The sequence below is a fragment of the Calidris pugnax genome, unplaced genomic scaffold, assembly GCF_001431845.1.
Source record: "Calidris pugnax isolate Ruff unplaced genomic scaffold, ASM143184v1 scaffold134, whole genome shotgun sequence".
NCBI classification, from domain to species: Eukaryota; Metazoa; Chordata; class Aves; order Charadriiformes; family Scolopacidae; genus Calidris; species Calidris pugnax.
The window spans coordinates 756147-779959 of record NW_015090873.1 but is presented as its reverse complement, the minus strand read 5'-3'; the positions used below and the strand labels follow the sequence as shown (position 1 = coordinate 779959).

The 23813-nt window shown below is 50.1% G+C and overlaps 1 protein-coding gene across 3 annotated transcripts in view; it reads right to left on the bottom strand.

Moving 5' to 3' along the window:
• Positions 1-23807, bottom strand: part of IGDCC3 (immunoglobulin superfamily, DCC subclass, member 3) — a 120598-nt gene extending 96791 nt beyond the window's left edge. For 2 of the 3 annotated variants that reach the window (XM_014946153.1, XM_014946154.1), the window contains exons 1-3: positions 23619-23807; positions 13563-13868; positions 3453-3758 (exon numbers count right to left, since the gene is read on the bottom strand). In XM_014946153.1, coding sequence (XP_014801639.1) covers positions 3453-3758; positions 13563-13868; positions 23619-23685 — 679 coding nt within the window. In that variant the 5' untranslated portion in view covers positions 23686-23807. The remainder of the gene's footprint in view (positions 1-3452; positions 3759-13562; positions 13869-23618) is intronic. The other variant, XM_014946155.1, reaches the window with a different exon arrangement.
• Positions 23808-23813: the final 6 nt, after the last annotated feature.

Genomic DNA, 23813 nt, shown 5'->3' with positions numbered 1-23813 from the left:
TTTACCTTCCCCACTTTCCTTTTTTTTTTATAGCATCAGATCAAACAGGGAAAATTGCTACTCTCAGGCCGGATGCGTGCAGAGCCTGATCCGATACCCAGTTTGATGGTGATTTCCAATTAGTGGTAACTGCTTGTTATTGAGTGATATAATCAATGGGTCTTACTCCACCGGCTGGGCTGTGATTTATGATGATGTGGAGCCAGCTCCATCAAATTACAGCATCGGCAAGAAGGGCTGGAAATGCCATGAGACGATGATCAGAGTCAAGTAAGGCCAAGTTAAGTGAAGGGTGGTGATGAGGAGAAAGGCGGCTGCATTTTGGGGAGCTCACCTTCCAAAGGAGTGGACTCTAGCCATTAACTGTTGCTCAGAGGGTATCTTCATCCACAGACAGCAACGGCGTGTATCAAGCTTCTGGCATGCACAAGGGAAATACAGCTCCTCAGAGAGACCCCCAAAGACACAGCCAAGCAGTGCCTCCGGAGAACACTCTGCCTACAAAAACTGATTCTAATTAAGACAGCTCGGAGTCATGCGAAATTACGAAACTGTCATTAGGAGAAAGAAAAGATCTGTATTCAATAACCTGATCAGATTATAAAAACATGTTGCATTCCACAACCTTTTAAACTAACACACCAGGGTCTGAGCAGGCACAGAAACAGCAAGCGAAAGAATTCCAACCGGCGTGTTGGGCAGAGGGTGGAAATGCCTCCGCTCAACTCAATCACACATGGACTTCTTGCACACTTGTACTCGTTCAAAAGAAGGTTATGCCACAAAAATATTATCAATGTGTTTAGCACCTGAGCTGCCAATACACAAACCAGCCACAATCCCTCTGCTGGGCATCTTCAGTTAATAATGATATATAGAAATTCGCCTGAATTTTAGTTAAAGACATTTCACGAGCCCGTTTCTAGGATGAAGAATTTAAGTGGCCACTCCATGGGGAAGCTACAGGCACCTCGAGCTCATCGGGGCCGCACGCGCAGCGGCTGAGAGCAGCATATTCTTCCAGTTAAATTTTACTCAATGCCAAGTGTTGAAGTAAATTTGAAACATAAAAATATGATATCCAGCCCACATTTCCTGAATGCAAATATGTACATTCCTCCAAGCCAAGAAGATTATATTCCAAGCAATAATACAAAGCCAGGGTCTGTAACGGTGATATGAGACTAACAGCCTGCCTTTGAAGACAGCGAAAAGTGCAGCAGAGCTCTCGAGGGGCTCCGCTCTGTCAGATCCCTTTTATTCCTCAGTAGCACGGCCTTGATCAACTTTCAAGATTTTTGTTTGTGAAAGGTTTTTATTTCTCCTTTGCTTTTGTGTTCAGATGTCAGGCTCAGAGGGAAGAAGAGATCAGCACTGGGAGGAGGTTTTACCCACTGGCAGTATTTACTCTGCTCCGCAAAGCTCTGCTTAGCCATTGGGGTTGGTTTTTTTTTCCCCTTCCAGGCAGCCCAGCACCCAGTTCTTCGATGCAATGGTCCCGTCATCTCTAACGTGGGGACAATCGCCCTCCTCCTTTGTTTGACTTGCTTATTGAGACTTGGGGCAAGGAAAATCATTATTACTTGTGTGTAACCACTCTGAGACATGGGGGCTTAAGGGTACAACTGCGATTTCATTCTTAGGAGATTTCATCTACATTTAAGCTGAGTTCTAAGTGCAAGTGTGTGCTCCTGTGGTTCAGGCACAGCAGGGGAGCTCGCCCTGAGCAGCAGGTTACACTTACCCACAACATCCTGTTTTATTCCCATTATCCGCAGGCACCTGTGGCATGGAAGGCCAGGTGCCTCCTGTTTTGTGCTGGCTTCACCCAGACCTTTTCTCAGAGCTGGCAAGAAACCAAGCCTCCAGCAAAACCAGGGTTCAGAGCATTTTCAACGCCATCCCTTTTTCATTTTGATTCACACGAAACTAGGGCTACAAAAAGAAATGCTATTCAGGGATAACACAGCACATCACATACATATTGATGCTGGAGCTGAGATAACAGTGTTTATTGACAATCCTCTATCCCAAAGGTAATTCCTCCACTTCTCACGTCTCCTGTTTACAGGTCCGAGAAGTTTGAGGTTGTGCTTGTGCATCAGCCGGCTCCCGGCTCGTAAATGCCAGAGCCGTGCACCAAAAGTGCTCCAAGGTTTAGCACCACGAGACTGACAAGTTGGAGATCCAGCTGCTAATCTGGCAGGGCCCCAAAGCCCTTGGCTCCTGGACAATGTCACTTCTTAACGCCACTGAAAAAAAGCTAGGTTTGCAGATGGCCACTTCATGCGCTCGGGGATTGTTACACACAAGGGCTGGAGTGTTCCCTTGGTGGGCTGCCAGTCGGCCCCGGCGCTGCGGGGAGTGGGCAGCAGTGCTCCAAAAGGACCCCCCCCAATTTGGGGAGCGCAGCCAGGGGACCTCAGCCCCAGGCTTTGCCGCAGACATTTCCCACTTTGCACCAAAAAAAAAATAATCACAGCGCAATTTGCAAACGCAACAGAAGCAGCACTAAGTGGCTTGTACAGAAAGAAGAGTGGTCGCCATCACCCAAACAAGTTGGAGAACCCTTCAGTAGAACTTATTTAACGAACCAGCACTCGGCCAGATCCCAGGGCCGTACCAGACACCTGTCCTTCCACCCATGTATAAAAGAAACCCAGCAGCAACTTCTGGTCGAAGGCAAAAAGAATTAGCAGCTGCACCCCAGAGCCCCCAGACAGTCTGTGGGACAGTCCCCCCTCCCAACACAACAGGGACAGGAACTACCATGGCACCTCAGCTCTGCCACCAGTCCTGGGGCAAACACAAAACCAGCGACCAAAGCTGGAGTCACAGCCTGCCCCGTAATTCTTCCTCCCCCACCTTTAAATTTCATTCCCTCGCTGACATTTTCATCTCTCTCCTCTTCCAGGCTCCCCCACCAGACAATCTGTCTGGTGTTGTTAGCCTTGCCCCCAAAGACATTGCCACGCCAGGTAGTAAATAAGACCTTGCTGCCTCCACACTGCCTGCCTTAAATAAAAAAATGAAAGAAACCGCGACCTTCAGAAGGTCTTTGCCTATGGTTTGGAAAGCACTGCCTGCCAAGCAGAGCCCTGCCATGCAGCACAGCAAAGGGGCTTCCACACCCACAGCAGGAGATACGTGAACCACAGCCTACTTCACTGCATGACTTTAATGTAATTTACCCCTCCGAGACAGGGAATTTACAGCTAGAAGGTGGCTTTCAGTTTCCTCCCCCAAGAAGACTGATGAGCTCTTCTTTTACACCTGGACAGCTACACAGATGAGACACCAGCCAGATGCCCACACCAGTTCCAGGGTTTTTTTTCTCTTCCCCTTCCCTGAATCCTCTCTCCTGAATACCCAACACCCACCACGCTTCCCAAAGCCAGGACCCCTTGTAGGATTGCTCCACGAGGTGCAGGTGGGACGATGCCCATACTTACTTGCTGCCTGAATCTTCGCTTTCCGGCTCACCACCAGCCCGTAGTGGTTTTGGGCCATGCAGTCGTACTCGCCTTCATCCGAGGACCCATCTCCCCGGACCCTCTGGAAACGGGAGACGTAGAGTGACCCGTTGGCCAACATGAAGGCATTCTCGCTGTCCACGATCATCACGCCATTCTTCCGCCACGTGATGGTGATGGGCTGGATGCCCTCCACCTGGCAGTAGAGGATCAAGGGCTGCTCCTGCACAGCTATGTCATCGCTGGGCTCCACGACGAACGCCAGCTCGGAGGAATGCCCAAAATCTGAAGTGAAGAGAAAAGGACAAGAGTCAACAGTGTACCCACAAGAAGCAGCAAAAGCCAACCTGCAATACAGCTTCTCCCCAGTTTCATGGGCTCAGGGGGACCAGCTCCACAGCTGCTCGCAGAATTGGGGGACACACGGGCAATTTCTCTGGGCAAACATCAGCCACAGCACAGTTTTTGTAATGCCTGTCCCTAATACAGACCCCACCAAGGACAGGATCCCACCGCACTAAGCTCAGGAACAGAGTGGAGGTCATCTCGTTAGTGCATGGTAAAAATAAGAGATGAGAAGAGGCAGTTATCCTAAAGAAGAATAAAAAAAAAAGTCTGTCTTTTCTGCTCTGCAACCCCAGTGAGATTTTTTTTTTTTCTTTCTTTCTTTCTGTAAATCCCCATTGCTTTCTACGCCAACTTAAATTGGATTACGGGGGATAAACATTGAGTGCAACCTGAGCCGAGGCAGATGGACGGAGCAGACAAAGAAGGCAGGGGTAGTGCACGGCAGGTCAAAGGTACTGCTGTCAAGGTATGAGGGTGTGCAGGGAATGGACAAACTCTACTTAGTGACAGACACCTAAAACACACTCTTTATTAACCCATTAAGTCTTAAAACGTCAGGCTAGCTCCAGCCATCTCAGTGATCTATCGCTCACTGTGACTTCTTTTTTTATGAGATAGCCCTGGGGTCCTCTCAGCAAGTTAGACCACAGCCAGCACAAACCCATCAATTACTTTTTTTTGCTGAAAATTAAGGAATTAAATGAATGCTCCGCATTTTTCTGCAAAGTGGCCAGAGTCTCAACAGCCTCTACCACGCTGGGGCCCCGTTCCCTGCGTGGGTGCTCCTGGGAGGCAGGAACACTGAACTGAGGGGGACTTCAGACTACAGAAAGATTGAATGAGATTTCAAGATTTGAAGCCTAACAGGCAATCAGAAAAAAATCCCTAATGAAATAAATGCCCCATCTTCCTCCAGCTTCTCCTGTACTCTTAGATAAAACAGCTTATTATTATATGTATAATAAAAGGAAGAATCAACATAATTACATGCCCTTCCCACAATAGCTGTCATTATAATAACCATCATTAAGGCCTGTGATTGGAGATAATCATGTTTACCTCCATAAACATTCGGTCTGCATCCTAACTCCAGGCTGCTCAAGCAGCAGAAGTGATGACACTCATCATTAGGACTGGTGCCCTCAGACACACACCCAGGTGGGGATGGACACTGGCTGGTCCTGGGGTCTCCCGGGCTGTCTCTAGAGTCTCAGCAAAGCAATGCAATCCCTGGTGGGACGAGCAATGACCTGAGATGGGGCAAAGCATTGTCCTGCCCAGAGAGAAGGGCTTTTGCACTCAAAAGCTGTTGGCCAATTTGCAGTGCCATGCTCCAAGACGAGCAATGCCACCTGAAGAAACCACAAGCTCCTGCTCCTGGCCAAAAAACATCTCGCAGGTATCAACCATGATTTGATCCGGCAAGTTTGCTGTCCCTGCCCCTCCTGGGCACAGCAGGCAGGAAAACACTTGGTTTTTCCTCGATGAACAAGCACAGAAGTATTGATCAAATGCAGCGGAGCACAATGCTGCAGCTGAAGTATGCACACACTGAGCCTTTTCTGCTACGGCAACGCTGCCACTCATTTACACACCAGCAGCCTAAAACTATCTCTTTTGTACACCCAAATTGATCCTCACTCTTAATTAGTGCTCTCAGTTGCAGGAAAATTTCGTTTGTTTCTTCCAAACGTGGCCTGATCCATTGTCCCTCTCCCGTGACCTGTAAAAATTCGTCATTGAGCTCAGTGACAGTGGTAAGTGCGAAATGCAGCATCAAAGGGACATAATGGGGGCCTCTCAGGACTGACAAAAACCCACCATTAATCAAGGCATGCTCAAGAGGTGCCAACTTACTGAGGCATGTGAGTGGTGCTGGTCCCGAGTGCGGGCTCTCCCGTGGGAGGCTGGATGCAGAGGGATGTGCGGGTACAGGAGAGGTCCCCACCGCCCCGAGGACCACAGCCTGCCCCAGCATCACCGCTCCCTGGGCAGGTAGTTTCTACTCTGCATGTCCCGAGGATTTGTCCACCTCCTTTCCAAAACAGGTCACAGAGCCTCACTTTTCCAGGCAGCTCCTTATTTAGAGAGTGGGGACAGAGGTTGTCTCTTGATACCCAATGCACTCATTTAACTGCATCAGTGGCCCCTGCTACTGTGAGGAGCGACATCTGGGACGGCACACCAGATCAGGAGGAAGATGTCAGCATCTCCATCTGTGTTTCCAGAGCTAACAAGAGATCCTGCAGGCTCTCAGAGCCAAACACACAACATCGTCCATCCAGCAGCAGCTTGCACTGGCCCCCAGGACCAAGCTAAGGGGGAAGGCACAAACTGCACAGAGAGACCAGAGTGGTGTGGAACCTGCAGCAAAATCACCCGGGGAATTATCACGGGGATCGGGGCCTGAGACCCCTGTGGACAAACCAGGGCAGGTACAAATCCAGGGCAGCCCCACTCAGCTGGTGAGACCTCAGCGGGGCAGCTGGAAGGGTAAGGGACCGATCTTAGTCAGATGGGGCAGAGAGAGTTTTAACACCCCAAAACCAAAGCAAAGAGGTAAATCTGCAAAATTCCAACCTCCCTAGCTAAGCAGCGTCTTTAAACCCTCTCCGGCAAATCCATGTCATTAAACAGAATAACTTGGACTCGGCAAATCCAAATGACTCTCACTTTCAAGGTCCTGCATTCAGAAGCCCACAATGGAGAACAATGAGGTAGAGAAAAAGCCGAGGATCTTGACGCCGCATTCAGAAGGCCATCTGGTCCGGCCGGCACAGCCAGCGCTGGGAACGGGCAGCGTCGTGGGTTGAGATTTAATCTGAGCCACTTATTGAGTGACCTCAGGCGAATCGTTTGACCTCCTTTTGCCTCAGTCAACCCAACTGTAAAATTGGGTTTAAAGCAAGAACCTCTCTGAAAACCATATGCTGTGCCGAGGAGGAGTGGGAGCAGCCTCCCCTCCCAGCAACAGGGCTGCAACGGCGGGTAGAGCCAAAAACCAGAGCAGAAGAGGCAGTGCATGGAGCTGGGATCCAGCATCCCTTGGTGTTGGGATGCTCCAGCTGACAGCTCTCCTGGGTCTCATCCCACCAGCACCGGGAAAGCAGCTTTGGGCCCCGAATTTCTGAGGTCTGCCCTTGCTTCTATCACTGCTGCATCCAAAGGCCCCTGACATTCAAAGCAGGGTCCCCAAATCCCAAACTCATAGCAGGCAGGCTGCTGCGGGCAGGGATCAGCACAAAAGACATGGCCCTGGCAAAATCAGGTATCTTTCTCTGCAGCTTCTGTGCCCTTTTATTTATTTACATATTTTGCTGCTTTCAGTAACTGTGAGTTACAGCCATGACCAGAGGGAGCTTCAAGGCACACACAGCGATGCTCTCCTTTAACTCGCTGGTTACCCACTAGATCAAGAGAAATGATTGCTCTGGTCAAATGCCCCCCAAAATCAATTCCTATTCACAGCTTTGCCAATGAATGGCAGCAGAAAAGCAGCCCCCCCTCTCACCTGGGCACCAGCACTGTGTGCCCTTTGCCTCTTGGCAGGCTTGCAGGGAAGTGACAGCGCAGATGAAACACCATCCCTAGCTAACACAGGTCCCCAGTAAACACAAAATAGCAACTTTCCCCCCCACAAAGTGCTCAGGAGGACACTGAGGATAAACCCACTCTGGTTTCAGATGGGGAAACTGAGGCACAGCTGGTGTGTGGATGTTACTGGCCACACGATGGCCAGCTGGGACCCTTGTAGGGCAGAATGAAGGTGAAAGCCATACATAACCATCACGTCACCACCAGCCTGCTGGAAAAACAACCATATAACCCGTGGCATTACAAATCCTTAAGCTGAGACAAGCCTAAGTAGATAAAGAGCTGGTGACAGCACCAAAGAGATCACGGTATGATGACTGCAGGCAGAGGACCAAGGTAGCAGAGACCTGCCCTCCCAAATGAAATGATAGAGGAGGGTGGTCCCACTCTTCAAGGATAGGCTGGAGCAAAGCAGCAGGCAGGGGGACAAGCAGTGTAAAAGCACGTGAGGGTGGTCACCGTGCTGTCCCCACAGAGCTGCCTGGGCAGGTACCGGCAGAGCATCACCCCGAGTTAAAAAAGCAGGCAGCAAACTCGACTGCAGAGATGTCAGAACTTCCTCAGCTGTGCTCCAAGAGTTAATTGAGACAAATAACTCAACAGTGCTACCATTAATGAAATTCTTCTGATATATTTCCCCGGAGCTTTCTATAAATGACTAAGTGACATTACTGCCTGCAGTGCAAACCCCTTATATGAGAGATAACATTGCTGGAGCTAAGGTTGGCGCATCCACGTTAGAAGCCTCGCGAAGAAGTGCAAGATGATATTTAAATAACTACCACACTGCTAAGAAATGAGCAGCCAAAAGAAATATGGTCTTATAATGTTCTCAAGTCTCAGGATGAATCCTGGCTGCTACATGCAGACACTGAAATGCAGTGGGTGGTAAGTGACAAACTCTTTTAATCCCGCAAATCTATTAAAATTCCCAGTCAAATCTCTCTGATCTCCCTCCAGTGACTCTTATATTTGTACATTTGTTTTGCAGGACACACAGGGCCAAACACTGCAACAGTACAGATGTGAGAGGCAGCATCACGTGAACCAGCATGTCCTAGAGGCAGCCAAAAGAGCTGATGGAGGGAAATAACCCACTTGCCCATCATATCCATCCCCTGGGAACGTCCAACAGTCTTCTTGCTTTACTTAATTTCTTTTTCTTTCCTTTTTTTAGTAATTCCTCACATGTGTCTTTCCCCTCTGAGACCCACTGCTACAAGCCCAAAACTTGCTCTGGGCTTACCAAGAACCAGGAGCATTCAAAGTACAGACAATAAAGAAACATCACTGGGATCAGGACTGAGCCCTTACACTCAGCATTTGGGCAGAAAGGGCATTAAATCTGAGCAAAGCCACAACTGGGGAAAAAAAAATAAATCTTGTTTGTGGATGCAGGCAACTTGGCGTGCAGCACCAGGGGTTAAACTGCACTACAATGAAGCCACCATTAGCCAAAAGTTCCTGGGAGTAACAAGACCATGACTCCAGAGCAGCAAACTGACACCAAGGCACTCGCTTTAAAAGCCTACCTTTACCTCCAGCGCGTGTTTCACACCACTAAAACGTGTCCTCACAAGAGTACCCTGCTTCTGACTGCAGAAACAGGTTCACTTCATCCAAGCACAAGCCACAGGTAGGGCTCTGCTGACAATACAGATGCTGCACACGCACGAGAAAAACCAGAAGCAAACCCACGTGTTTATGGTCTGCCCTGATGTTTTGAGCTGAGATTCGCAATCTGCATCCAAACAGTGGTGCTGCCCAGGAAATACCTTGGTGACAACTTTGGTGCCACCTTATTTAAACCTTAATTTAAAATGCTAACTTCATAATGAGTGGAACAAAACTGTGTAAAAACATTTCCCACTCTAATCCTGGTTTGATCCCCCCAGTATGGCCTTCTTTTGTAATTACATCCCTTTGTGATCTCACTCTAATGCCTTGTATTGTGACCCATAAAATAATCAGCCCCCTTTGTCTCTCCCTAATCCTTTTAGACTTCCTTCTTGTCTCTACACTCTTATAAATGCTGCCATTATTTGGGCTCAGCAGCTCTTCCCACCACCCCAGAGCCTGGAAAGGGGGCTGCAGGTTAAACCCTGAATATATTCTGTGCAGAGGAGCTGAAACGATGGGAAGATCTTTGCTGCTTTAAAAACACCGCAATTCCCAACCTCCTCCCCTGGCCGCACAGCTCGGCAGGGAAAACAACTGGCAGGCGTGCAAATGCACCAAAACTCCTCCTTTTTTATATCCTGCAGATGACCTTGAGACCCTTGGCCTGGAGGTCACGGTGGTCAGCGTGTTTGCGGGGAGAACGTGCTTGGCCCCAGGCTGGGCAAGAGAAGCTGCTGCCTGCAGGGATCAATGTGGAGAAGAGACAGAGCATCTGCCTTGCCCAGGCTATCAATCCTGCCCTCCTGCCGGCACGGTAAGTGCCGTGGATGGCCAGGCACAGTGGGATGGAGCAGTGGGATTTGGGGTAGGATGCAGAAGGGAAGGGGGTAAAGGAGCAGAGAAGGACGCAAGGATGCGTGGTGCTACCCTTGGCTACAACACAGTCCCCCCACAGCAACGAGGCACAACGAGGAAAGCATCTCTACAAGCCCAGATCTCTCCAGAGCTATTCTCAGCTTCAAATATTGGGCAGGTCCATTTCACCAAACTTTACTTGCTCCAAGTTGCGCAATTGATTTACCTTCCCCACTTTCCTTTTTTTTTTATAGCATCAGATCAAACAGGGAAAATTGCTACTCTCAGGCCGGATGCGTGCAGAGCCTGATCCGATACCCAGTTTGATGGTGATTTCCAATTAGTGGTAACTGCTTGTTATTGAGTGATATAATCAATGGGTCTTACTCCACCGGCTGGGCTGTGATTTATGATGATGTGGAGCCAGCTCCATCAAATTACAGCATCGGCAAGAAGGGCTGGAAATGCCATGAGACGATGATCAGAGTCAAGTAAGGCCAAGTTAAGTGAAGGGTGGTGATGAGGAGAAAGGCGGCTGCATTTTGGGGAGCTCACCTTCCAAAGGAGTGGACTCTAGCCATTAACTGTTGCTCAGAGGGTATCTTCATCCACAGACAGCAACGGCGTGTATCAAGCTTCTGGCATGCACAAGGGAAATACAGCTCCTCAGAGAGACCCCCAAAGACACAGCCAAGCAGTGCCTCCGGAGAACACTCTGCCTACAAAAACTGATTCTAATTAAGACAGCTCGGAGTCATGCGAAATTACGAAACTGTCATTAGGAGAAAGAAAAGATCTGTATTCAATAACCTGATCAGATTATAAAAACATGTTGCATTCCACAACCTTTTAAACTAACACACCAGGGTCTGAGCAGGCACAGAAACAGCAAGCGAAAGAATTCCAACCGGCGTGTTGGGCAGAGGGTGGAAATGCCTCCGCTCAACTCAATCACACATGGACTTCTTGCACACTTGTACTCGTTCAAAAGAAGGTTATGCCACAAAAATATTATCAATGTGTTTAGCACCTGAGCTGCCAATACACAAACCAGCCACAATCCCTCTGCTGGGCATCTTCAGTTAATAATGATATATAGAAATTCGCCTGAATTTTAGTTAAAGACATTTCACGAGCCCGTTTCTAGGATGAAGAATTTAAGTGGCCACTCCATGGGGAAGCTACAGGCACCTCGAGCTCATCGGGGCCGCACGCGCAGCGGCTGAGAGCAGCATATTCTTCCAGTTAAATTTTACTCAATGCCAAGTGTTGAAGTAAATTTGAAACATAAAAATATGATATCCAGCCCACATTTCCTGAATGCAAATATGTACATTCCTCCAAGCCAAGAAGATTATATTCCAAGCAATAATACAAAGCCAGGGTCTGTAACGGTGATATGAGACTAACAGCCTGCCTTTGAAGACAGCGAAAAGTGCAGCAGAGCTCTCGAGGGGCTCCGCTCTGTCAGATCCCTTTTATTCCTCAGTAGCACGGCCTTGATCAACTTTCAAGATTTTTGTTTGTGAAAGGTTTTTATTTCTCCTTTGCTTTTGTGTTCAGATGTCAGGCTCAGAGGGAAGAAGAGATCAGCACTGGGAGGAGGTTTTACCCACTGGCAGTATTTACTCTGCTCCGCAAAGCTCTGCTTAGCCATTGGGGTTGGTTTTTTTTTCCCCTTCCAGGCAGCCCAGCACCCAGTTCTTCGATGCAATGGTCCCGTCATCTCTAACGTGGGGACAATCGCCCTCCTCCTTTGTTTGACTTGCTTATTGAGACTTGGGGCAAGGAAAATCATTATTACTTGTGTGTAACCACTCTGAGACATGGGGGCTTAAGGGTACAACTGCGATTTCATTCTTAGGAGATTTCATCTACATTTAAGCTGAGTTCTAAGTGCAAGTGTGTGCTCCTGTGGTTCAGGCACAGCAGGGGAGCTCGCCCTGAGCAGCAGGTTACACTTACCCACAACATCCTGTTTTATTCCCATTATCCGCAGGCACCTGTGGCATGGAAGGCCAGGTGCCTCCTGTTTTGTGCTGGCTTCACCCAGACCTTTTCTCAGAGCTGGCAAGAAACCAAGCCTCCAGCAAAACCAGGGTTCAGAGCATTTTCAACGCCATCCCTTTTTCATTTTGATTCACACGAAACTAGGGCTACAAAAAGAAATGCTATTCAGGGATAACACAGCACATCACATACATATTGATGCTGGAGCTGAGATAACAGTGTTTATTGACAATCCTCTATCCCAAAGGTAATTCCTCCACTTCTCACGTCTCCTGTTTACAGGTCCGAGAAGTTTGAGGTTGTGCTTGTGCATCAGCCGGCTCCCGGCTCGTAAATGCCAGAGCCGTGCACCAAAAGTGCTCCAAGGTTTAGCACCACGAGACTGACAAGTTGGAGATCCAGCTGCTAATCTGGCAGGGCCCCAAAGCCCTTGGCTCCTGGACAATGTCACTTCTTAACGCCACTGAAAAAAAGCTAGGTTTGCAGATGGCCACTTCATGCGCTCGGGGATTGTTACACACAAGGGCTGGAGTGTTCCCTTGGTGGGCTGCCAGTCGGCCCCGGCGCTGCGGGGAGTGGGCAGCAGTGCTCCAAAAGGACCCCCCCCAATTTGGGGAGCGCAGCCAGGGGACCTCAGCCCCAGGCTTTGCCGCAGACATTTCCCACTTTGCACCAAAAAAAAAATAATCACAGCGCAATTTGCAAACGCAACAGAAGCAGCACTAAGTGGCTTGTACAGAAAGAAGAGTGGTCGCCATCACCCAAACAAGTTGGAGAACCCTTCAGTAGAACTTATTTAACGAACCAGCATTCGGCCAGATCCCAGGGCCGTACCAGACACCTGTCCTTCCACCCATGTATAAAAGAAACCCAGCAGCAACTTCTGGTCGAAGGCAAAAAGAATTAGCAGCTGCACCCCAGAGCCCCCAGACAGTCTGTGGGACAGTCCCCCCTCCCAACACAACAGGGACAGGAACTACCATGGCACCTCAGCTCTGCCACCAGTCCTGGGGCAAACACAAAACCAGCGACCAAAGCTGGAGTCACAGCCTGCCCCGTAATTCTTCCTCCCCCACCTTTAAATTTCATTCCCTCGCTGACATTTTCATCTCTCTCCTCTTCCAGGCTCCCCCACCAGACAATCTGTCTGGTGTTGTTAGCCTTGCCCCCAAAGACATTGCCACGCCAGGTAGTAAATAAGACCTTGCTGCCTCCACACTGCCTGCCTTAAATAAAAAAATGAAAGAAACCGCGACCTTCAGAAGGTCTTTGCCTATGGTTTGGAAAGCACTGCCTGCCAAGCAGAGCCCTGCCATGCAGCACAGCAAAGGGGCTTCCACACCCACAGCAGGAGATACGTGAACCACAGCCTACTTCACTGCATGACTTTAATGTAATTTACCCCTCCGAGACAGGGAATTTACAGCTAGAAGGTGGCTTTCAGTTTTCTCCCCAAGAAGACTGATGAGAGTTTCTTTTACACCTGGACAGCTACACAGATGAGACACCAGCCAGATGCCCACACCAGTTCCAGGGTTTTTTTTCTCTTCCCCTTCCCTGAATCCTCTCTCCTGAATACCCAACACCCACCACGCTTCCCAAAGCCAGGACCCCTTGTAGGATTGCTCCACGAGGTGCAGGTGGGACGATGCCCATACTTACTTGCTGCCTGAATCTTCGCTTTCCGGCTCACCACCAGCCCGTAGTGGTTTTGGGCCATGCAGTCGTACTCGCCTTCATCCGAGGACCCATCTCCCCGGACCCTCTGGAAACGGGAGACGTAGAGTGACCCGTTGGCCAACATGAAGGCATTCTCGCTGTCCACGATCATCACGCCATTCTTCCGCCACGTGATGGTGATGGGCTGGATGCCCTCCACCTGGCAGTAGAGGATCAAGGGCTGCTCCTGCACAGCTATGTCATCACTGGGCTCCACGACGAACGCCAGCTCGGACGAATGCCCAAAATCTGAAGTGAAGAGAAAAGGACAAGAGTCAACAGTGTACCCACAAGAAGCAGCAAAAGCCAACCTGCAATACAGCTTCTCCCCAGTTTCATGGGCTCAGGGGGACCAGCTTCCACAGCTGCTCACAGAATTTGGGGACACACAGGCAATTTCTCTGGGCAAACATCAGCCACAGCACAGTTTTTGTAATGCCTGTCCCTAATACAGACCCCACCAAGGACAGGATCCCACCGCACTAAGCTCAGGAACAGAGTGGAGGTCATCTCGTTAGTGCATGGTAAAAATAAGAGATGAGAAGAGGCAGTTATCCTAAAGAAGAATAAAAAAAAAAGTCTGTCTTTTCTGCTCTGCAACCCCAGTGAGATTTTTTTTTTTTCTTTCTTTCTTTCTGTAAATCCCCATTGCTTTCTACGCCAACTTAAATTGGATTACGGGGGATAAACATTGAGTGCAACCTGAGCCGAGGCAGATGGACGGAGCAGACAAAGAAGGCAGGGGTAGTGCACGGCAGGTCAAAGGTACTGCTGTCAAGGTATGAGGGTGTGCAGGGAATGGACAAACTCTACTTAGTGACAGACACCTAAAACACACTCTTTATTAACCCATTAAGTCTTAAAACGTCAGGCTAGCTCCAGCCATCTCAGTGATCTATCGCTCACTGTGACTTCTTTTTTTATGAGATAGCCCTGGGGTCCTCTCAGCAAGTTAGACCACAGCCAGCACAAACCCATCAATTACTTTTTTTTGGTGAAAATTAAGGAATTAAATGAATGCTCCGCATTTTTCTGCAAAGTGGCCAGAGTCTCAACAGCCTCTACCACGCTGGGGCCCCGTTCCCTGCGTGGGTGCTCCTGGGAGGCAGGAACACTGAACTGAGGGGGACTTCAGACTACAGAAAGATTGAATGAGATTTCAAGATTTGAAGCCTAACAGGCAATCAGAAAAAAATCCCTAATGAAATAAATGCCCCATCTTCCTCCAGCTTCTCCTGTACTCTTAGATAAAACAGCTTATTATTATATGTATAATAAAAGGAAGAATCAACATAATTACATGCCCTTCCCACAATAGCTGTCATTATAATAACCATCATTAAGGCCTGTGATTGGAGATAATCATGTTTACCTCCATAAACATTCGGTCTGCATCCTAACTCCAGGCTGCTCAAGCAGCAGAAGTGATGACACTCATCATTAGGACTGGTGCCCTCAGACACACACCCAGGTGGGGATGGACACTGGCTGGTCCTGGGGTCTCCCGGGCTGTAGTGGAGAGCAGGACTGTGCCTCAAGGTGTGACACTGATAGTGTGCAACTGGTTTGTAACCTGCAGACATCTCACACTGTCCAGAAGCACTCAAATTTCTCCTCAATGGATGCTTTTCAGACCTTGGAGAAATCCCACTGTCTCTTTCCTAGGGCTTCAGGGCGATGTGACCAACTAACCGGAGACATGGGGAGAAACAAGCCCACCCCATCTGGGGATCTGGGAGAAGCCAAGCTCTATCTTTCACCTTGACAAAGGCTTTCCATGCAAATCCAGCCAAAAGTCTCTCTTCTCCCCAGATACTTAGATCCTGAAAGATGCAGAGAGGCATATGCTGCTCTTCCAAAGTCCCTATGCCCCTCCCTGGCACATTAAGCATCCTAAAGCTGCCTATCTGCATCCTTAAAGAGATACACCTGGTATTGCTTTAAAATACTAAGTTTTGGTCCTCAGGAGCTTCAGTATCCCAGTCTGCAAAATCCACAGGCTTTGTCTTTTGTGGTGTTAAAGTCTGAATCTCGCAAATAGGTAAGTCATTGGTGGCACAGTTGGCAAGACCCAAGCTAGCCAGCTGACCTGAGCATGTCTGCACCACCGAAACACCTCTGGTACAGGGAAAACTGAGCCCAGCAGGTCCCCAGGATGCAGAAAGTTCTGAGGAAGTGGCCACGGGCTCTTCTCCAGCCAAAGGACACCTTTAGGCCAGCCCTGTTCCCTATGGCCCTCAGCTTCATGGCCTAATCTGGGGGCATAAAGCAGGTTTGGTGAGAAGGATAGCCTTCTCCGTGCCAGGGCATCACATTCCTAGGGGTTTTCTCAAAAAAGAATGAGGCCCTCGGATGCTGCATACCATCAGGTATGAGGAACTGGTCCACAAACAGCTCAACCTGAGATCCACATAGCCGCTCTAGAGGGAACTGGGTGCAAGGCACAGTGGAAACTGGGCACCTTCCACCTTCTTCGTCCCTTTCTAAATACCTCTATTCATCCATTTGGCTGTAACCACAGCATTATTTGCATTAAAAATGGTTTTCAAGGATCAGGCTTCAAACAAGGACGTTGGGATTTGACCTTCCACGATTGGCACCGTGAAGCTCCAGGTCTCAAAGGCAGAGTCCGAATGCAGAGCCCAGTCTCCCTGGGATGCTCAGGATGAGAGACAAAGGAACAGAGACACTTGCAGAGGAATTTCCACGGCGGGACAAGAAGGCTCCTGGTGTTTGCTCTAGAGGTCAGCTCAGATGGGCAAGAGGGAGAGGACATCAAAGCAAGGAGGTAAGGGAGGGAGAGGGGCAGCCAACTCCGTTAGCATAAATAACTGGTTGTGGTTAGTAGTGAGGCACAGAATTTACAAAGTCGGAAATAAACGACACTCCAAAGGCAGGAGGAAACAGTAAAAGAGCAATTAATTGAGAGAAACAGGGAGGAAATCGACGAGGTTGTGCACATTCACTCCGGGAGCCTGAAAGCCCCAGCTGGCTGTGGATCCAAACCCAACTCATCCCACACAAACCTCCCGGGTATCTCCCAAAACGGACGAGGAGGCAGCGTGGCTCACAGCCACCCTCTGCTCGAGGCAGAAACTGTAAAACTGAGTTTGTAGTTGGAGGCAGGGGTGTCGGGCAGGCAGCTGAGCAGAGCGCTCGTCTCGGCGCCGGCAGGCTGTGCCGGGGAGCGCGCAAGGGAAAATTGCTTTGCTTTCTGCAAAAGGATGGAGGAGGAAGTGTTATTAGCTCTGACATAAAGGCCACGAGAAAATTATTGGAATCCTCATTCTACAAGTCTCCTTTTGAGAAACATTTACCATCTCCCTGAGCAATACAATCTGTGACTATATGTGCAAATATTTAACAAAAACTATTTTCCCTATTGATCAAGCAGACAGGCATACTCAGAGAAACCAATTAGCACTTGTGCTTTTGAACCAAGAGATTTATTTAGTGCTGAGAGAAAGAACTTCGAATTAATGTGAAGCTTAAAAGACACTTTGAAGTTCATTTAAAAAAAAAAATAAGTTTAATTATTTTTTACTTGACACTGTGATTCATGTTCAAAGCTTCAAAAGAACTCGCTCATACCCTAGCATTGTCCTTTTCCATTTGGGAAACACGATTTTGGCTTTCCCTCCTGCGCTTCTGAAAAAATACAGCAGCTAATCTCACCACTCTAATTAGCGGTGACATCCATCGCAAAGGACCTCGGTCACATCACAGCTCATCCTCCTGGACCCCGTCCAGACCCACAGCCAGCAGGGCCATCCCTGCCCCAGGAGCTCATGATCCCGACAGATGAAGCCCGTATTATTACTCCCCTTCTAGACAGGGACCATTAATCACAGGGAGATGAAATGACCTGCCAAAGGCCTGGTACAAACTCATGGCGAAGTGAGATATTGCAAGAGCAGCCAAGTCCACCTTGGTCTTCCTCATGCAGCATCACCAAGAGCACTGGTGGGGAGACTGAGGCAGCCCCAGCTCCTCTCTCATCACATCCACAGCCCAACATCCACCTGCAAACAGCCTCTCATTCTCTCACCAGCAGAAATTTGTCCTCTCCTGATTTACCGTGTTTGCTCCCAGCATAACACAGCATAAATCAGCAGTGACCCACCGGTGAGCTTTACCACCACCAAGGTTACCCACTCCGGTCCTGCTTCAATAAAGCCACAAGAAAATGTCCCTGGGCTCCCACCAGCCCAGGACCAGAGGTTTTTACAGTGGCACACAGGTGATTATTAGCATCAAAAGCCTGGGTGCGGGTTGGGACAGCCCTTAAAAAAAATTGCTCCTGTTTTTTCAGTGGATGTTTGGGTTTATTGGTTTGGGTTTTTTTGGCTTTTTTTTTTTTTCCAAAACCCTTCTGCAAATGGGAGGATACAGAAGGAGGACCTGAAAGATATTCTTCAGCAGATTATAACGGGTTTCAGCTGATGAAATTGGCAACCTAAAAATCCAGCTGGTGCTCCCTTAAATCTCCTTGAGGCTGACCCAGACCCTAAGGAGGAAAGCAGTGCCATAAAGTGCAAATTGGCTCTTAAGGGCATCCAGAAAAATTTACATTTAAAGAAGAAGAGAATAGGCTATAACAAGCCCAACATCTTGCTGGCAGTAAAGTTTACTAGCTCAGAATTTTTTTATTCCCTTTCCTTTCAGACAAGAGGTTATATAAAGCGATTTTTCCATCAGGGCGTGTAAACCACATCCACTCGTTAAGTGATTGCAGGAGGTCCCTGTTGAGGTTAACGCGATATCTCCGCCACCTGATGCAGAGCCCAGAGACGTGCCCAGCATTGCTGCCCTCGGCAGGGAGACAGATTTTAGCTGAGGAAGGCAAACACAGCCCAAAGAGCCAGAGAAGTTGCCCCAAATAATTTTCAGATGTTTGAGATCAGAGTGGGCAAATCCCAGGAGGTCGCTGGGTGAAAGCTGGAAGCGTTCACAGCACAAAGAGCCTTTCCAGGACGAGCTCTGAGTCCTTGTGGGCTCCCCCATCCCTAAAGAAAGTAGGGTAAAACCTGTTGCTATAGCTGGAAAGGTGTACTTTTTCTCAGGTAGCCCACAGTAGCTCCATCCACAGAGAGCACGGCAGCAAGCCAGGCATGGGATGTGTTGTTATTTGCATTCCCCACATGTTTCACAGCCCTGACCAAATCACAGTCTCACCACAGAGGGCATCAGCAATACAAATACAGAGCAGGAAACAACCACGCAGGAGAGGACACCAAAGGCAGTGGCCAAGATGGGACACGCCGTGGGCAGAGCTGGGGTCCCTGCAGGCTTCAGCCCCCAAGGCTCCTTTAATGCCCCTTTAATGTCCCTTGCACAGACCCAGCAGGGAACAGCCTGGCCACAGGGTGGGTGACAGCGCTCGTGGATCACAGGCACGTCGGGTGGATGGCACAAGGCTGCCAAGAGAGCCACAGGCACCCTGGCATCACAGTGCCAAAGCCACCAGCCAGCACAGCCCCGTCACCCAGCCCTTCACATTCAGCTTGAGCACTGGCAGGCAGGACTGGCTGGTGTGCAAGGAAAGGAAAGGCAAGGTCCTTCTGGGGGAAGAGAAGTTTCTGTGCGCATTAAAACCTTTGAAACTCTTAATTGCATCCAGGGGATTCTAAAGAAACACAGCACCCCCTCCTCCCTGCCATCCCCTCTGCCTTATCACCTCCCACCCTGAAGTTCAGGATGGAGGACAGCATCGCCCCGTTCCTCTCTGGCACTGCCTGGCACCTCACCCATCCCTGCTCCCTCCAAAACCACAGCCTTTTATAACGAAACTCTAGCACTTTCCTCCCTTTTCACCTACTCTCAGGTTTCAGCAGCAAAGATCCTTCTGCAAAAGCATCTTCCCAACTCAGCAGAATCACCCGCCACAACCCGCATCCTCCTGACTTGCCATTAGCTTCATCAACACAATTACACACGCAAGAATCGGGGGGGGGGAAGGAAAAAAAAAAAAAAAAAAAAGGCAGCAAATCCTTGACTCTGCTCTGAAACTCTGGTTTTAAATTACCAACGCAGGAGCGGGTCTGGGTTGTTAAGTGACTGGGCTCCTCTCGAGTGGAGGGTGCGATACAACAGTGACATTTGATATAATAGCAAGGCCAGATCAGAATGCTGTGTGCTTTTTCCTCCGTGCGCTGCCCTATTTGCCTCTCTCTTCTCTTAAAGTGCAATTATTGACATGTTCGCCTGCTTAACCATCAGTTTTATATGCTCGCCAATGACTCCTGAACATGTGTAAACAATTATTTTTATTTTCTTGCAAAACCAAAATGTTGCATATTCTTTTGGATAAACGGACTCGGGTAGATTTTCATGAGCCCTGCTACATAATTTATGAGTTTCTAAACTCTGTAAAACTAAAAGCTCCAGTAAAGTTCAAATAAGTTTGTGATTTCAAAGTAATTTTGAACGGACTATTCCTGTTCCTGCCCAACGTTATGCAGTTGATTTTAAAAGGGAATTCTTAATCTGCAGAGGGGGGCTCCTGCATTGTTTTGTTAGATCAAATAAAGGGACAATATCCGGGGTCAGAAGCCCAGGAGCGCAAAGCATGAAATAAAGGCGGGGGGGGGGGGGGGGGGGGGGAAAGGGGGCAAGGAGAAAAGCATCTTCTGTCCCAGATCTGTTAAGGGCTGCAAAATGAAGCACGTGGTCTGCTCGAACGCTCGCTGCTTCGGGGGGGAAAGCCAGGCACCGGCAGAGGCTTCACACAAACCCCACTGCACGATGCTCCCCACCCCACAGCCCCACGTGGGGACCCGTCCTGCTCCCCTCGGGTTCAGCCCTGGATCCTAACAGGGCTGGATCCTACCTGAGAAAAAGTATACCTGAGAAAAAGTATACCAGTAGGATGGGAAGGTGCTGGGGGTCAGGGGGGGAGCAGCATCCCAAGGGTTTGTGAAGCCAAGGGGCTGGCATCACATGCGGGCACTGCTTGGGACGTCACACACTGCAACGTGGGACTCTCCAGAAACAAGGAAAATCAGAAAAATAAAAGTGAAGAGAGACAGAAAAGAGGGAGAGAGGCTTTCCCAGTCTCATTTTCCCATAAAATGAGAGCAGTTTTGCAGCTCTCCACCGGACAGTACGGCTGCTGAGATGCTCCACGCTGGCCCACGCCAGGCTCATGGCACCAGAGTATCTGGGCCAAAACTGGGATTGAGCAGGGAACTGGGTTGTAATCTTGGATCTGGGAGCCTTTTGCCCAGCTTCTCCCCCCAGGAAACCTCTGCCAGCTCCTCAGCGAGCGCAAGAGCTTGCACCATACAAGGTCCAGAGCCTGACAGGTAACAAGAAGAGGACTAGTTTAGGATTTCTAACTCCCTGTGCAGGGGGTGGCAAGGCAGATCAGGAGGGCATCAACCTGCCCTATTCCCCTCTCCATCAGCTGGCTTTTAAATACCTAGAATCATAGAAACATCTAGGTTGGAATGGACCTTCAAGATCGAGTCCGATCATTAACGTAAAACTGTTTTGGCAGCATGGTTGCCCCAGTGGGTGCTTGCTTGCCACCAGCACGGGTGGCTGCAGGCTTTCACCCCTGCCTGAGCTTCACACCCAGCACGGGTCCCAAACGTGGTGCACAAGTAGCTGGTTGTGAGGCCACCAGCCCATGTCACGGGCCGGCCGCTCGCCACATCCACCACGTGGGAAAACCACGTCCTGAGGTTCTCCTGTTGAACTCCCCGAGAGAGACAAAGCCCAAACGTGGGCTTGAATTTCATAGAGTGTCTCCGAGCAGTTACTGGGGAAATGATACCTGATACTCTCTATGTATATTAAGAAAAAAACAACAGGGTATTACACCAATTTAAGAGAAAGCAATCCTTTTTTTGCATCAAAAAAAAAAAAAAAACAACCAGCCAACAAAGCCACAGAGAGTAGGAATTAGTGAAAGCTTATAGCTTCAATAATTTAGAAGTTAAGCCTACTTAAATATAAATGACCATATTTAATTCCAAGGCTGTTACTGAGCAGAGCCGGGGAGCCTCTGGTATCCTATGCCTGCCTTTGAATGCCGGGCTCAGCAATAACAGACAAAAGCTGTCCACCACCCAGAACAAAGAGCTCCAGGAAATTAAAAAAAAAAAAAAAAAAAGAGAAAAAAAATACTGTCTCTCTCTGCTTAGCCCACTCCAGCAGAATGACCAGCAGCTCCCGATGCCTGGTTCACAGTCACCCAGGCCAGCATTTTGGGGAGTTTGAAAACCTCAGGGGTGGAAGAGGAGCATCCCGTCCCACACGACGCAGCACCGCTCCCAACGAGCATCCCTCCCCGTGGCGATGCAGGAGGGTTTATTAAATTCAGCAGAGCACAGAAACACGTTATCTCGCTGTTAACCACGTCTAAAGCATATAAACCACCGAGGGGGGGAAAAACGCCCAGAACACAAAAAAAATCTTTAAAGTGCAGTCAAGCACTTTTTAGCGGGACCAGCAAAACACACCCCAAAGTCAGGAGCCACTGAGCTGCCAAGCCACAGCACAAATAAACACACAGGGCAATTTGGACAGCAGCAGGCAATAAACTAGACACAAACTCAACTCGCTAAAGTTTTGCTTTCAAAAATTCACTTCTTTTCCTTTCCTCCCCCCCCCAAAAAAGAAGCGCTTTTCCAGCCATCCTTATTGCACTGCCGCGTGCCTCCTAACAGGGCAACGAGACCTTCCCTCGTTACATCCACTTCACAGATAACTTATATTTTCTGCGAGTTCCACTGGCTTCTCCTGCTCGCCGTGGCTGCTACGAACCACGTGGCGAGATTTATGATGGGAATAGCCCACAGCCTGCTTTCCTAAACACCGCGGCAGCTAATCTCTGATTAATCTAACACACTCTTTTTCCCCTGTCTAACCACGCTGGGCTGCTTGCACATTTTCTAAACAATTCCTACTTTTCCTTATCTTTAAGGCTGCTAGGGCAAGATGCACAAGGGTGTTTTGCTGCAGAACAGCATCTTTCTCTGCATCCTTCTCAGATTAGACCCACGTTTAAGCAACATCACCAGCAGAAGGAAAAGATTTGCAATTTATCAGCAGGGCATGTGCACAGTAGGTCCGGGGAAGAATCCCTTTGATGTTTTTGTAGTTCGGCCCCGGTCCGGTGGGTGGTGTTACCGGTTGCGGCTCCGTGAACCGAGCCAGGGCAGCACAATACCGGGGGGTTTGAAGTAGCTCTCCAGGCACGCCCGCAACTCGCAGCCCAACATCCCTTCCCCGCACCTCGGGTGACAAACCCGGCTCCTTAACGCCGGCGCTGCCTCCCGCTCCCATCCCCGGTGAGGATTTTCGGGTCCGGTCCCCGGGCACGGATGCCCCAACCCACGCCACCGCCACCCCATCCCTCCCAAAGTGCCGGTCGTGGGGGCGAGAGCCCCGCAAACACCGCCACCGCCGTCCCTTCCCCGCAGCTCCCGGCGCAGCGGGGTTCCCCACTGAAAACACAGCTATAGGGGAACGCTTAGGGCTGCCTCCGGCTCACGGCTGATGTAGGAGCCTTCAGCCGAAAGCCACAACCTCGGGGAAAGGGGGGTGGGACACGACGAGCCCCCCGCTCCCGCAGAGGGATGCTCCCCCGGCAGGGAACGGGGGCAGCCCCGCATCCCCGCGCCGCACGGGCGGACCCGGGCGTGGGGGACCCCGCAGCCGCGCTCGGTCCCTCCAGCCCCCGCAGCTCTTCGGTCCCGACTCCACGGAGACGGGCTGGGAGCGACCGGGGAGACGTGCGGGGTCGGGACCGGCTGGGGACGAGCAAAGAGGGACCGGGACACGGCACAGAGCCTGGGGAGGGAGGCGGGGGGAGAGGCGACGAACACGGCTCCGGCCACCACGGGGGTGATGAGGGGACGCGAAGTGCGGGAGGGACCGACCGACGGACCGAGAGACCGACCGAGGGGTGAGGGCGGCAGCGCCAGTACCGGGCGCGGCGGCGGCGGCAGGTCCGTTCCCCCGCCCGCTCCCCAAGCCCGCCCCGGTTCTTACCTCCGCGGCAGCCGAGCAGCAGCAGCCCCAGCAGGCAGGCGGGCAGCGCGGAGCCCGGCGGAGCCATGGCATCCCGGGCGGGCGGGCTCGCCTCCCTGCGCCCCACGGGGAGGGAGCAGCCCGCGCCGGAGGGAGGGAAAGAAGGGAGGCGAGGCGAGAACCACCACCACCACCACCCCCCCTCCGAGTTGAGGC